We start from the raw sequence: 15,496 nt of genomic DNA, 5'->3' as shown, positions 1-15,496 counted from the left end.
TTCCCACCCTCCACCCCAACTCTCCCTCAGAGTTGTAGTCAGCAATGATTTCAAAGGTGCAAAGTAAAAACGCAGCGTCCGTCATTGCTGGTGTGATGCTTTGTATAAAGCTTAGCCGATTCAAGAAAACTTGTCTGATTTACATTTTATGAAATAAAACTGTACCGTAATCCATATCTGTATGCATTTTGGCAGACACCTGTCATTATCCAATATAGGAAGGATACTTGACTTGATCGGCAACCTTCTATAGGCTTAAATACTGCCACAAATCACGGGGATCACACTGAATCTGAAATCCAGGTCATCTCGGCTATCGTCTATTATTTGACGAGCTCTTTTGGACCTTTCACTTTGTCGTATCACGGGGAAGAAGCTGAGCAGTTTACCTTTCACTGCGATCACTACAACCAGTTTCACTTTCTACCATTCATCTATCTATAATTCCAGCAATCTCTGTGTGTGTGTGTCTGTCTGTCTGTCTGTCTGTCTGCAACCACTGTTTCTCGACAACCACTGGTCCGATCTAATTGAAATTTGCCAGGTATATTGCTGGGGCCCAGCCTGTGGATGTGCCTTTTCAAGGTTTGATATTAATCGGGCAAGTGGTTCCCAAGTTACGGCCATTTATTTACCAAACCAATGACAGGACATGGTGCTATGACGTCACAATTCCTCTTTTTTTTCTTTTCTTTTTTTTTCATGTACGGCCACGCACGTACGGCCACTCACATACGGGCCCGCACTAATCCTCTCAAACTGTGGATGGGTTTGGTTCACTAATAAATTTAATTCCACAATTGCAAAAAACAGAACGCCGTCTTTTTATTCACAAACATTCCCAACATGGCTTTTGTAATGACCCACATGCACCGCTTTTGTACTGTTTCCCAGTGGAACATGTAAATCCATGAGCATTATGAATTCACATACAGTCTATGATACAGTCTATGTACAGAGCAAAATGCTTAAACATTCAACAAGGAGGACAACACATACACAAACAAAGGGAATATTTCCTTCTTGATCTTTTTGTCCTTGCCCCTGGATTTGTTGCAGTCACTTTGTCATTCATATATACAGGGTGTCCATAAAGTCTCTTTACAATTTTAAAAATTTATTACAAAAGCAAATGAATAGATAAACCTGTGGAAATTATTACAAAATGAGGAATAGATATTGAAGTTTTTTTTTGGCCTCATTTAATACACTTCTATATGGGCACCATTAGTTGCACGAAGCACATCAAGACGGTAATCGATTTCCTGCCATGTTCGCTGTAGCATAGCCTCATCAATGGTGTGTGTGTGTGTGTGTGTGTGTGTGTGTGTGTGTGTGTGTGTGTGTGTGTGTGTGTGTGTGTGTGTGTGTGTGTGTGTGTGTGTGTGTGTGTGTGTGTGTGTGTGTGTGTGTGTGTATATATATATATATATATATATATATATATATATATATATATATATATATATATATATATATATATACATATATACAGCATCAGTGATCCTTTGCTTCAGGTCGTTGATGTCCCGTATCTTTGTTCGATACACGATATCTTTAACCCCATAGAAACCCATAGAAACGATATCTTTAACCCCATAACCCCATTGAAAGAGAACTTTGATAATCACTGAGTACATTGAACAAATCTGATAAAAACATCCCATCAATTGCCTTTGTTATAAATTTTTTAAATTGTAAAGAGACTTTATGGACACCCTGTATACACACATATATGTATATATGTGTGTATATGTATATATGTGTGTATATGTGTATATATATATATATATATATATATATATATATATATATATATATATATATATATATATATATATATATAGCATGCCTGGCCATGTATGCTTCGGCCCTTTGGAGGCCAGGTTGACCAAGGCAGGTACCCGTGTTCGGCCAACTCTCAGCATGGCCGCAGTATAAATACCGCATGCAAATGCACGTACAGATCATTCAAACAGATCTCGTTTAATTGCAGCAGCAGGGACAAGGGGAAAGACAGTTTCATCAAAATGGAGCCATGTCTCCATGTGGCCCCATTTCCTCTCACTTTGACTGAGCGAACATACGGACAGCTGAGCAAGTAGACCACCCAAGCTTCTCTCCATTTTGAACGTCCAAAACCTCCGCCAGGCTGAACAGTTTACGTTTACGTTTTGTGTCTGCATCCGGACCTGAACCAAAATCTCACCGGCTTGTTCTTGTCAACTACCCAACTCATCCACCAAGTTTTGTCATAACCCATCCATAATTTTTTGAGATATTGTGCTTTGTATTCAATGGCCGAGCCGGTGATGAGATATCTTCCATGAATATATATTTCATTGGTATCTCCATGATGAGGCTGAGTATTCGGGTCACTCACTGTCTCACCACAGGAAGGTCGGTGGTCTTTCTGTCTTCCACCATCTTCTCTCCGGCCTTGCCCTCTTCTGCTCTGTCTGCTATCTGCCCCCCCCCCAGCAGTCCCATATTTCTGCAGGGCGCTCAAGTTCAGCCAACAACCCCTTCTGGTGAAACTACCAAAATCAAGAACCACTGCTCACCTTCATTCTTTCATTCCTCTTTTTTCCTAACTTTGCAACAATCTCCCACACACTCTTCAATCCCACTCTTCCCTCCAGGTCTTAAAAACAGCTGTTAACCACCATCTCTTATCTTCCTCCATGCAGAACCATGATCTTTTCTACCCCCGTTAATCCACGCCAAACCCACCTCCTTCCTGAAAGTCCCTGTAGTGTCCATCTTGTTTACCCAATGTACCCCGCCCCATCCCTCTCCCTTGCACAGGTCTCCTCATGTCTCTATTCCCCACTGTTTTGTGCTTCCCTCTTGTCTCCTGCTCCCCTTGTTATACGTTCTGTGTGTCAGCTCTTATACGAGCCTTGACATTGTACATATGTATATATATATATATATATATATATATATATATATATATATATATATATATATATATATATATAATAACACACACACACACACACACACACACACACACACACACACACACACACACACACACACACACACACACACACACACGTCGCCTTTGGCCCAACTCTCAATGTAGAAGAATCGCTTTTTTAAAAGTTTTAATTCTCAGATCTGGATCTTCAACAAAATCAAATTAATTAGTCCCTGCCACACACCCAACCTGTCCAACAAGTTTCGTCCGAATCCATCCATAACTTTTTGAGATATCCTGCTCACATACAGACTGACATCCAGACAGACAAACAAGACAGACATTGTGCAGAGCATGATACTTACAAAATCCCAAAAACAAATTTGACCATAAAAATAATTGACTTGCAAATCCTCTTCAAATTTCAAGTCAATCAGATTAAACTTGAGGATTTTAGAAATATCACTGAAGTTGTTGACTATGTTGACCTTTTGAACGATGCTGATCTCAAAAATAATTGGGGTTGAAATCAGTGGTCTGATTTGCAAATCCACTTCAAATTTCAAGTCAATCGGATGAAAATTGAGGATTTTAGAAATCTGAAAAAGTTGTTGACCTTTTGACCTCAATATCTACAGGCTTCTTGTTTATAACAAGCCCTACCAGTTGGTGAAGTTTCATGAAGATCGGTTTAAAATTGTGACCTGTAGGTGCCTGACATACACACCAACAAATGGACAAAGAAACAAACACAAAATATGGCGTGCAAAGCACGATACTTGAGAAATCCATAAAATAAATTTGACCTTAAAAATAATTATGAGTGGTTGAATTCAATGACCAAATCTGCAACTCCTCTTCAAATTCCAAGTCAATGGGATGAAAAATGAGCATTTTAGAAATCACACCTAAGTTGTTGACCTCAAAATAATTGGTGGTTGAATAAAATGACCAAATATGCAACTCCTCTTCAAATTTCAAGTCAATTGGATGAAAATTGACAATTAAAAAAAAAAATTCGGCCTATGCTGACCTCAAAGATAATTGGTGGTTGAATTCAGTGACGTGATCTGCAAATCCTGTTCAAATTTCCAGTCAATTGGATGAAAGTTGAGGATTTTAGAAATTTTACAAAGGTGTTGACCTTTTGAACTCAAAAACAATAGGCTTCTTGCTTCTGATGAACCCTTCCATTTGGTGAAGTTTCATGAAGTAGGAGATTGACATACAAACAGAATAACACACGCAACCAACCTATATTCTTGAAAAATCTTTGATTTTCACAAGGACAAACAGACAAGGGTGAAAACACAACCTCCGCCCAGCCTCGGTGGCAGAGGTAATTACAATATCCCATTCAAACTGCCTTCTTACATCTACACCCGATTGTCTATCGTCTATATTAAACAACTTGTTGGCCAGACTACTTGAACGTTATATCTCCTTAATATTTACAGAAAATCCCTTTAAATCCCACATTTTCATTTTAATACCCCCAGAATGATGATATCACTGAAGAGCAGTTTGTGAACTTCGTGAACAGTGGTGAGTGTTACTCTAATAATGGAGAAACAGCTAAAAACTCATTGAAGAAACTGTGGCAACAGCAATTTGGAATGAGATTTCATCTGTTAATGGTTAAAATAGGTACAAACGGTTTATATGCCTCTCACACGTTAATCGGCATGATTTCGGGAATGGACTTGATAATGGACAAACAGTAAACACATATGGATGTGGTTTCACATGTTCTGCTTTTCTGACCAGAGCACGAGACACCCGAGAGAAACGGCTGGAGGGAAATATGAGCAAATTTCCCTTTCAAATCGTTAATATTTTCTCAGTTTCTGTGTTGAACAATGAGGTTGGATTCCGAGGCCAGTGGTCAGTGGTTCGAACCCCAAAATGGTACATTCTGCTTCCTTGCTTGACAATCAGCATTTAAAAATGATAGAGCAAGGACAAACAACCATGGGTTGGCAACCACTGTGCAGGCTTGATGGGCTGAATGGCCTCCTGTGTTGAAGTTCCTTTGAAGGGAACTCATAGTTCGGTCATTGCATTCTGGATGAAGGATAATAACTGCATGGTTATGATATGTTCTTCATTGTAAAAATGATGAAGGTACTCTACATGGATGGCACTTTGTGTATAAATTTATAATTCATCATCAGGAATGACTTGTTTGGAAGATGAATCAGCAGTACCATTTCTCCCTCCCAACTTCCTTGCAGTGTTGCCAGAATCACTGCAGCTAACGACAGAGGCCTGTCATCAGCTCACACTACCAGCAAAGGTTGTGCTGCATGCTTCCCTCGATTGATTTTGGCCACCCGCTGTACGCGCGACCACCTACACTTAATTTATATTGATCACTTGGTTGTACATATCACACAACATACCATCATGGGTAAGGTGTCACTCACCTTTGGAACTGCAGTGTTTTAAAGAGAAGGCCCACCACCATCTTCATTGGACAACAAACAACAATAAAAAAAAACATCATCTAATGTACGAGTAACCCCAAATTCTTCTTCGCATACAGTATTGTTATACCTTCTGATGTATGAATTGGACTGCCTGTAAGAATATTATGACCTCCTTTTCTTCCCCCTGACAACCTCAGGATACAAATGGCTGTCTGGATGAGCAGCAAGCTAGAATGTTTGTAAATCACGTGTGCCAACTGCAGGTGAGCAAGACTTCGAGAGAACCTTAATGCCAAACAAGTCTTTCATTTGCGCGATATGTCTTGTTTTTTTATGGACATCCTTTGCCATGTGTTTGTTCCCCTTGTCTGTGATTCCTCTATGCTCTGTTGTCAGTGTGAAGGCCTAGCTCTTGCATGAACCTTGATCACCGCATTAAAAACACTTACAAATTACTTACACATCTTTGTTCCTCATGCAATCTGCACATTACTGTCCATCTGTATATTGAACAATGCAGGCTTAGTTTATTGAACAAAGAAGCCCAGAATTATTTTTTTTGCAAGACCTGGTGTCACACAGTAGACCATGATTATGCATCATCGCCTGCACTGCACATCACTACGATCTTCTAATGCCCTTCATGATCCATATACCACATAATATCCATTTCATTAACCACAGAACCCACAACATTATCCGAGATATGCGAACTCACAGCATTCATAAGCATCCAATTTTTTTCCACTATTCCTGCACAATGGTTGATAACTCCAAAAGCAACTCGAGAATTTCGAGATCACACAAAGCAGCAGAACCTACCTGTATTTTTGTGTGAATGTGCAGGAGATATTCCAGGTGGCAGATCAGAGGTCAAGTTTGAAGATTGACCACTCCAACCTCAGCCAGACTTTGCAGAGTGCTGGTAATACAAAAATTGGGGGAGGGGGGGGGGGTAGGGGAAGAAAGGGGATATGGCATGAGAATTGAAACCATGGAAGGACCTTTTACAGGCAGGGTGGTACTCCGAGGAATATGCAATCATTCGGAGGAGTTTAATTTGTTTGTCATGTCTGCTAGTCCATTTTAGACTTTGTTAAGGCCATTCTCGTATTATGAGTGTGCACATGAGATTGGGATTGGATGAAAATTGAGAAAAGGAAGGGAAGAGAAAGAGGAGGGGATTGAAAAATAGAGAGGTGGTGAAGTGGGGGTCAGAGAATGTCTCAGGAAAGTGGAGGGACCAAAATTTTTTTTATAATTCTGCTGATATGATTCCAAATGTCATCAGACAACAACTGTATGACTGTACAACCTGAGTTAGCTTGTCTGCTTTTCCTATCTGGGCAAAGAGCTCATGATGTAAGGATCCAAGGATTAATTCCCATGTATTGTCTCAATTTGTCCATTGTCTCCTTATGTCCTGATATGACATGCAGTTTGTGTACAAGCTCCTCTCTGAGCCGTAAATCACTTCACAAATAATATATTATATATTTTTCTAAAATTCTTTAATGGTTCCTGCCATTCACAGGTTTTACTTTTTCAGTAAAAAAAAAAAGGTTTAAGGATTTTAGAGGGGACAGGGATGAACAAAATGAACTGAAAATGGTCCCTTCCTTCAAATAATGTGACAAATTCGAAAAAGCTTTGAACGCAATTATCTTCATTTGGGTGTGGTATGATAGCAACTCAGCCACATGAGCTCACCGTTAACATTTTCTTAGTTTAAGCTTTTGTAAAGTACAATTACAGCTCATTTTAACATGTTCAAATGTTCCAAACTCTTCTGGAAAATGCTGTCCAATTAAACCATTTTTGTTTGTTTTGGACTATCATAATGACTTCGGGGTTGGCTGGATGACCTCGAGGTACACACACTCACCTCCAGCTGTGTAATCTGGGTTTGAATGTTGGTCCAGCTATAAACTGTCACCCTGGCATTTTCGTAAGCAGAGCGAGGCATCGATGTGTGTGCCGCCCCTCAGATGAACGTTCAATAGGGCATCCTGGCTCCTATCATTAGTTGGTGGACGTTAAAGATCCCATGGTGAATAGAAGGCCGGTACTCGAAAACAAATTACAAATTCTGCCTGGACTGTGGATAGCAAGTGGTTTGGTTCTCTTGGAGGTTCCTTGACAGTTGTCTCGGTTGTCTCGGCAGCAGCTTCTGAACAAAAAACAAGAAAAATAAGAGCAATCAAAGATTGGAGACCCTCACCAGGACTTGTTTTTGTATGGTGTTTGTGTACTGGTGTGCTATGTAATTAATAAGTGACATAATTATAACTGCCACTTTATAACTGCTGGCAGTGATGCCCGGGTACCAAGACGTCCCGCTTTGATTGGACATCTGACCCTGACCCATGACATTTTTTGTTGTTATTATTACTATTCATTATTCAATTGAATTCAGAATGGGATTAAAATAAATTCAATTCAAATCAAATGGAAGACCAAATATGTACAGTCCTGCAGTGGAATCATCAGAAGAAAACCAAACAAGCAAAAAGCAAAGATGAAGTCATCAGGAGGAACCTGGATAGGATTCACATTTCAGCTGCTACTCCTCTACCCTCAAACCCATCCAGGCACAGTGAAGTGAGCCTTATTCACACACACACACACACACACACACACACACACACACACACACACACACACACACACACACACACACACACACACACACACACACACACACAAAAAACCCACATTAAAAAAAAATTAACAAATCTGGCTGCCAGACCATGTGTCTGATCAAGTTGAAATTTAAAAGATGTATTCCGCATCATTACGAGATCATAATTTTGAAGTTTCACATCGATTGATTGAGCGGTTCCAAAGAAAACATTATTTTATATTTTTCTTCAATTCAATATGGCTGCCAAGCCATGTAACCTGTCAATTATTCCTCAACAAACTTAGACACCCAAGGCCTGGGGAACATTTGTGTGATATTTCCCCCTCGATCTGTCCATCCATTCTGGACAAGAAAATATTTATAGGTTTTATGGTAAATCCAATATGGCTGCCAAACTATGTGAACTATGATGTCATATGTGTTAATCTTGTGTTCCTCATGGATAAGCGGTCATATTTGTCGAATTTTGCCTCAATCTATTCAGCCACTTCAGAGAAGAAAATATTTGAAGGATCTTTTTAAATAAATAAAAAAAATGGCTGCCAAATCATGTGACCGATGAAATCATCATTTTTTTTTTCTGTGGACCATTTTATCCCTGAATGACCCTCAACATTTTCTGTGCAGACAGACAGACAAAAAAACGGACCCAAATACAATACCCTCTCCTTCGGCGAGGAAAACAAATTCAACGGGCACTTCACATGTTTGATATGAACAGCTATGTTCAACTAAAAAAGGCAACCAATTCTATTTTATCACAATGATGGTGTTACGGCTGTGGAAATTCGCAGAGCACCATATAGGTCCTTAGATCAGTTATGCCGATAAGTCTGTGTTCAGATAGATTTCCCCACCGTTGTCTAATGGGATTTTATTCGTATTGCCCGGGCTGTGATCTTTGAGGTAGCCGTTTTTCTTTTACTCTCGTTATTTTGGACCAACCACAATGCCAACCACCAACGACCCTCTCCGCAACGCCAACCACCAACCACCCTCTCCGCAACGCCAACCACCAACCACCCTCTCCGCAACGCCAACCACCAACTACCTTCTCCACCACGCCAACCACCTTCTCCACCATGCCAACCACCAACCACCTTCTTCACTACGCCAACCACCCACCACCCTCTCCCCAACCGCCTTCACAACGACATCTCACCATCTCCGAAACCACATCTCCCCCGATAAATCAACACGAACAACATCGCCTCACCTTCATTTCCGAAGCGACGCCATCTTTGCGCCAGCCACGGCGAGTCCACATTGAACGGCGGCGCTGCAGGCAGACGCGGGGGTTTCCTCGTCGCACAAGTTGGTGATTTCGCGCACGTCCGCTCTGTGCAAGCTTCGCCTCGGAATTCGGATCAAAAGAGCGAGAGGGGCGGAGCCAGTGGAGGTCAGAGGTGAGAGTGCGGAGATCAGATCTCGCCTCACGGACCCTATATAAGCGGAGCGCCAAGCACGGTCATTCGGTGGAGTATCTGTCGGGGTTTGGAGCACCTGGAGCCTGAAGCCTGGAGTTGGTGGAGAAGCTGAGGAGAGTGGAGGAGACGCGAGCTGGGAGCATGGCCAAGCCTGCTGTGCCGCGCGGAGCTGCGTGTTCGTGTGCAGGACGTGGATAGAGCCGGAGAGAGCTCGCCAACCAGCACCAAACGGTCTGAGGTGATCGGGCTTCGGAACAGTCCGAGCATCGCTGAGGGTCGGACGGGTTCTTAAAGAGAGCATCAACTCAGAAAGAGCAAAGACCCGTTCGTTCCTCTCAGGCGTTGCCGGCTGGGGCCCGAATCACCAGGCCGCGGCCGAGCCGCGGTTACACTAGCTGCCGTGATGACGGAACGTCGCGGGACGCCCCAGCGAGGACAAGGTAACCTGCGCGGCCTCTTGGAGCTCCTTCGGTCCTCAAAGCTCCATGTCATAAAGACCCCGAGAGGTCCAGTCTACCCCTTGTCTTTGAGGGGTTTTTCCTTGCTTTTCTTTGTATGAAAGTTGTGGCGCCGAGTCCGTTAAGTAGAACTGATAAGTGTGTAATGAATAAATAAACGGTCGTAGCTCCTTTGCATTGTTTTGTTGGCTGTATAATTGCATATGTGCATGCTTGAATACGTGCTTTTCTTGCATGAATACCTGACTGCATATGTGTGGAAATAAATGTGCTTCTTTAAATGTGAACCTGCTCGTTACGTCTTTTCCCCAATTGAACTGCCATCTTGCCCTCAGAATATAGTTGGTTTTTTAAATAGCCGGTAAAGTGATCAGGTCCAACGGGACTGCGCGATAATACACCGCTCGGTTATCCCAAAAGGAAGCGAGCTGCTTAGGTGGCTCATTTCAAAGCGGTCCCATTGAGGTACAATCTCTCGGTAATCTACCCGCGCGATTAATTAGGTATATCGACAATTCGCCGATTGACCCTGTAACGCGCGGGTAGAGTACGGCCAAGGTTGTGGTGTGCTTAAAAACACACCCGTGGCTGGTTTTCGGCGTTGATCCGGAAATCCGCGACTGGATTGCTCGTTCGGTGGGCGTACGGCTGCGATTCGGCTAAAAGCGGCTGTCTGCACGCCGTCGGGCGGAAATCTATAACAATATGTCACTGGATAGAATGAAATGACGAAGGTGTTAAAATTTAATGTTTTTAGTATATTTATATGTTCAAATTACTGCCCATCCAACCATTATCTATTCTTTTATGACTTTTTTTTGAACAAGAGGATGGGGTGAAGTTTTGGAAGAAAATTCTCTTAATTTGCATACATTCTACAGGAGCATTACAATTTATTTTGGTATTCACTCTGGACAGCATTTTATCAAACTCGTAATTATTACCTCCGCCACTGAAGTTGGATGCAAGTTCACCCTTTCACCCCTGTCTGTTTGTGAGCAGGATATCTCATAACGTTATCGACGAAATTTGGTGGACAGGTTGGGTGTGTAACCAGGACAAATTAATTAGATTTTGGTGAAGATCCAGATCCAGATCCTCGAATTTTTAAGTGATTCTTCACCCTTGAGGGATGGGGCCAAACACGATATGTAGCACGATATCTCAAAAAGTTGTGGACGGATTTGGATGAAACTTGGTGGTTGAGTTGGGTGTATGACGAGGACGAATAGTCTCGATGCAGATCGAACCGATTGGTAGGATACAAAACATAAACTGCTCAGCTTGATGGAGGGATGCGGCATTCCAGGTACGTAGGAGTAGGTGTGAAGAGCAGGCACAATGTCTGGAAGACAGGATGAAATTGCTATTGGTTTGTCACAACATAACATAAGGCACTCTGAAGAGGAAGTACTGAGGTGCAGTGTGAAAGGAACTTCCCTGCGGTGTACAGGGTTCAACCTAGATCCTGAGGTGTGTCTCGCTACTTGGCGTCGTTTTGCTGGACCTGATGGTGCCCTCGACTTCAGCCAGTTTATTTGTTGTGCATCGCACCTTCGTCGTCTTTGTGGTACCAGCACATCACACAATACCATTATGAGCACGTACTCTAAAATATTTCAATTACACAATCTAATCACCAAGCGGTGATAAACCTTTTGTTGGTGAACGGAAGAGATTGGAAGAGATGTCACCATCATAACCTTCTAATCAACATTCTTTACTTCACACCATGCGTTTCTTCTCTATGTCTAGCGATGCAAGAATTGTCGAATTAAGTTCAGAATTTCTCGTCTGATTCTTTCTATTAATTGATCAATATAATTTGACATCACTGATGATGTGTAAGTTCTGTAAATGAGGTATTCCATAAAATTATCTTTTATACAATGTGAAATCAATCTGTTTCAAGCCTTAGCTAAAAATATTGCTTTTTAAATCTTATCTTTATCTTGGTGATGATGCTTGAAGACAACTATCAGCTTATTGTATGTTCATGACCTTCAGGGTAACATGTATGTTTGCAATGCCAAACTTTGCAGTATTATATACTTTAGTATAAAGGCGTACATGTATTCAGCTTTACCCCAATGCTTTGATTTTATATGCATATATTTTTAGGTAAAAATGTGTTACACAAAAGAGAAAACCACCTCCAAGATCAAAAGCTTACATACTGCCCCTGGGAAGGGGGGGGGGGGAGGGTGGCAAGCGGGGTGGTTGGTAGTGGTTATTAATTCATTCTGATGACCTTTGCTACCACTGACATTTGTTTTACTTTAGTCTTAGAAGTTAATTCTGAAATATTTTACAGTAATACAAACCTACAATATTTTTTTTCTGCCCATCATCCTTGTTCTCACACAGGTTCACATGTGACTATGAAGCAGAAAGGTGAATGGCACATCCCAGACATTAATGAGGTACCGAGCCCATAGGAATCACAACCAGTTCCCACAGCAGTCATTACAGATATCTTGAAAGTGAAATCCCGATTAGAATTTGTTGGGGAGTGTCGCTTATTTTTAAACTTTTAATTTATTTGCTTTGAAATCAGTGACATCCAAGAAGTACATATTAACAAGGAACACCTCTCTTCAGGGTGAGTTATAAGTCCCAGGACACGGTTTTAGCTGCTTATACAAAATTTGTTTATACCATCTATATTTCTCGTGTTTTCTCTTTTTTCAGCAAATACAAGTATAACATTGAACCAAGATGGCAGACACCAGTCCATTTACAGTAGAAGGTAGTTTGGTAGCAGTGGTGTGGTACCACGAGAGGAGAAACACAAACAAGATGACAAAACAGGTGCAAGAAGACTTAAAGGAGTCTTTTGGAAAGCCAGCACCATCAAAATCAAATATTCATTTTTGGGGGAAAAAAATCCACTCTAAATGGACTGATGTCTGCCATCTTGGTTTAATATATTACTTGTATGATCTGAAAAGAAAAGACAACAGGATAAATAGATGGTATAAACAAATCATGTAAAGCAGCTAAAACTGTATCCTGGGACTTATGACTCATCCTGTATAGACACAATGAAAACAAAGGTAAGTTAAAGCAGAGTCAGTGGTGTAATGATTGCAATGTCCTCTCTGAGTCTGGGAGGTTGGTGGTTCGAACCACGGCCGGGTCATACCAAAGACTTTTTGAAATGATACGTGCTGCTTCCTTGCTTGATGCTCAGCATTTACAAAGGATAGAACATGGATAAACAACCATAGCGCAGGCTTTGCTAGATGCAATGGTCTCCTCTTGTATTGAGACTCCTTGGAAGGGAACTCTTATTATTATTAATGTAGATCCCCATCAGTGTATAATTACAAAGCGAAAAACAGGGTTAAGCAATTCGTTCACTTCATCTGTCTGTCCACAAATGCCAGTTTATGATCAGGGGGCAACTTGATTTAAATTGAGTGTTATATTTTGAACACGAATTGGAACATGCATTGGAAAACGAACCTGTAATTTAGGAATACTTTGGCTCTGAATTTGTCATGATCATGCATGCGCAGAGAGGAGTGAGATTTTTTTTTTTTTTACTCTGTCTGCATGCCTGGTGTAGGCTTGGTTCGGGTGGTGGACTTGGGATTCTAGGATCCTGAGTTCAAATCTCACTTTTATTCTTTTTTTGTATACCTTGTCGAGGCTCGTGTGAGAGCTAACACACAGCACAGCAAGGGGGGCATGATACAAGAGGGGTGGGAGTGGGAAGGACAAAACAGTGGGGAACAGAAACATGGAGATCTGTGGAAGGGAGAGAGATGGGGCGGGGAACATGGGGAATAGAAGATGGATATTACAGGGACTTTCAGGAAGGAAAGCAGGGAATTTGAAGGAGGTGGACTTGGGTGGATTATCGGGGGTAGAAAAGATCGAGGATTTGGATGGGGGTGATAAGAAGTGGTGGTGAACAGCTGTTTTGAAGGCCTGGAGGGAAGAATGCGATTGAATAGAGTGAGGGAGTTTATTCCAAAGGCAGGGAAAAAAAGAGGAATGAAAGAGTGAAAGTGAGCAGTGATTCATGATTTTGGTAGTTTTACCAGAAGGGGGTTGTTGGTGGACCTTAAGCGCCCTGCAGAAATGTGGTGGGGACAAATCGCATTTTGAGAGAGCAGGGGGGGAGGCTGGAGAGGAGAGGGTAGAAGACAGAAAGGCCACCAACCAGCCTGCGGTGTGAGAGTGAGAGGCCCAAAGACTCAGCCTCATTGTGGGAGATGCCAATGATCGGAAATGCCTTGGTTTCCACAGCGTGAAGCCGAGAAAGGTGGGTGGCAGGAGCACCAGCCCAGAGGGGAGAGCAGTACTCCATCAGGCTGCGGACAAAAGCTTTGTAAGTGGTCAGGGCTCAGGTGGGCCGAGGAAGGACTTTGCATGACGGAGGATTCCCAGTCGGCGACTGACTTTGGAGACGAGGTTTGAAATGGCTTTCCCAGGAAAGGTCATGGCAGATAGTGAGACCCAGAAGCTTGAAAGAAAGGACTTCTTCCAGAGGATTGTTGAGAAAGTGGATTGGGGGGGGGGGGGTCGAAACAGTCCTTTCGGAGAGACATAGTGAGAGTGTGAGATTTGTCCGGATTGAAAGACATGTTCCACGTGTTGGACCAGTTTGTGATTTTATCCAGATCTGCAGTGAGCGAAGGAGCTGCTGCTTGCCGGTCTGAGGGATGACCGATGGTACGGCAGAGGGTGGAGTCATCAGCAAAGAGATATAGAGGATTTTCCAGAGAGTTGGAGAGATCATTGATCTTCTTCTTCTTCTTCTTCTGTCGGTTGGGGGTCGCCACAGCGGATCATCCGTCTCCATTTCGCTCTCTCCTCCACATCTTCCATTGACACTCCAACCACCCGCATGTCCGCCCTCACCGCATCCATGAACCTCTTCTTTGGCCTTCCTCTTCTCCTCCTACCTGGCAGGTCCATCCTCAGCATCCTTCCCCCGATATACTCCGCTTCCCTCCTGTGGACATGTCCAAACCATCTCAATCTCGCCTCTCTCACTTTGTCTCCAAACCGTCCTACCTGCGCTGTCCCTCAAATATACTCATTCCTTATCCTGTCCATCCTCGTCACTCCCAACGAGAATCGCAGCATCTTTAACTCTGCCACCTCCAGCTCCGCTTCCTGTCTTTTTGTCAGCACCACCGCCTCCAAACCATACGACATAGCTGGTCTCACTACCGTCTTATATACTTTCCCCTTCGCTCTTGCAGCTACCCTTCTGTCACAAATCACTCCTGCAACTCTTCTCCACCCACTCCATCCTGCCTGCACTCTCTTTTTCACTTCTCCACCACACTCTCCGTTACTTTGTACAGTTGATCCCAAGTATTTAAACCCATCCACCTTCCCCACTTCAACTCCTTGCAACCGCACCATACCACCACCCTCCCTCTCATATACGCACATGTACTCTGTCGTACTCCCACTGACTATCATTCCCCTTCTCTCCAGTGCGTTCCTCCACCTCTCGAGGCTCGCCTCAGCCTGCTCCCTACTCTCTCTACAGATCATGATGTAATCCGCGAACATCATAGTCCATGGAGACTCCAGTCTGATCTCGTCCGTCAACCTGTCCATCACCATTGCAAACAGGAAAGGGCTCA

The 15,496-nt window shown here is 42.6% G+C and overlaps 1 protein-coding gene across 1 annotated transcript in view; it reads left to right on the top strand.

Moving 5' to 3' along the window:
• Nucleotides 1–15,496, top strand: part of LOC147031455 (calpain small subunit 2-like) — an 85,436-nt gene that overhangs the window by 52,744 nt on the left and 17,196 nt on the right. Inside the window, exons 4-9 of the mRNA XM_085863453.1 lie at nucleotides 4,426–4,471; nucleotides 5,161–5,222; nucleotides 5,553–5,618; nucleotides 6,202–6,280; nucleotides 11,338–11,454; nucleotides 12,252–12,307. Coding sequence (XP_085719579.1) covers nucleotides 4,426–4,471; nucleotides 5,161–5,222; nucleotides 5,553–5,618; nucleotides 6,202–6,280; nucleotides 11,338–11,454; nucleotides 12,252–12,307 — 426 coding nt within the window. The remainder of the gene's footprint in view (nucleotides 1–4,425; nucleotides 4,472–5,160; nucleotides 5,223–5,552; nucleotides 5,619–6,201; nucleotides 6,281–11,337; nucleotides 11,455–12,251; nucleotides 12,308–15,496) is intronic.

Source organism: Eptatretus burgeri, chromosome 2 (genome assembly GCF_056783735.1).
Source record: "Eptatretus burgeri isolate ZD-2024b chromosome 2, Ebu_testis_v1, whole genome shotgun sequence".
Lineage (NCBI taxonomy): Eukaryota > Metazoa > Chordata > Myxini > Myxiniformes > Myxinidae > Eptatretus > Eptatretus burgeri.
Note: the sequence above shows the minus strand (reverse complement) of the source record. Positions and strands in the feature narration are given on the sequence as shown.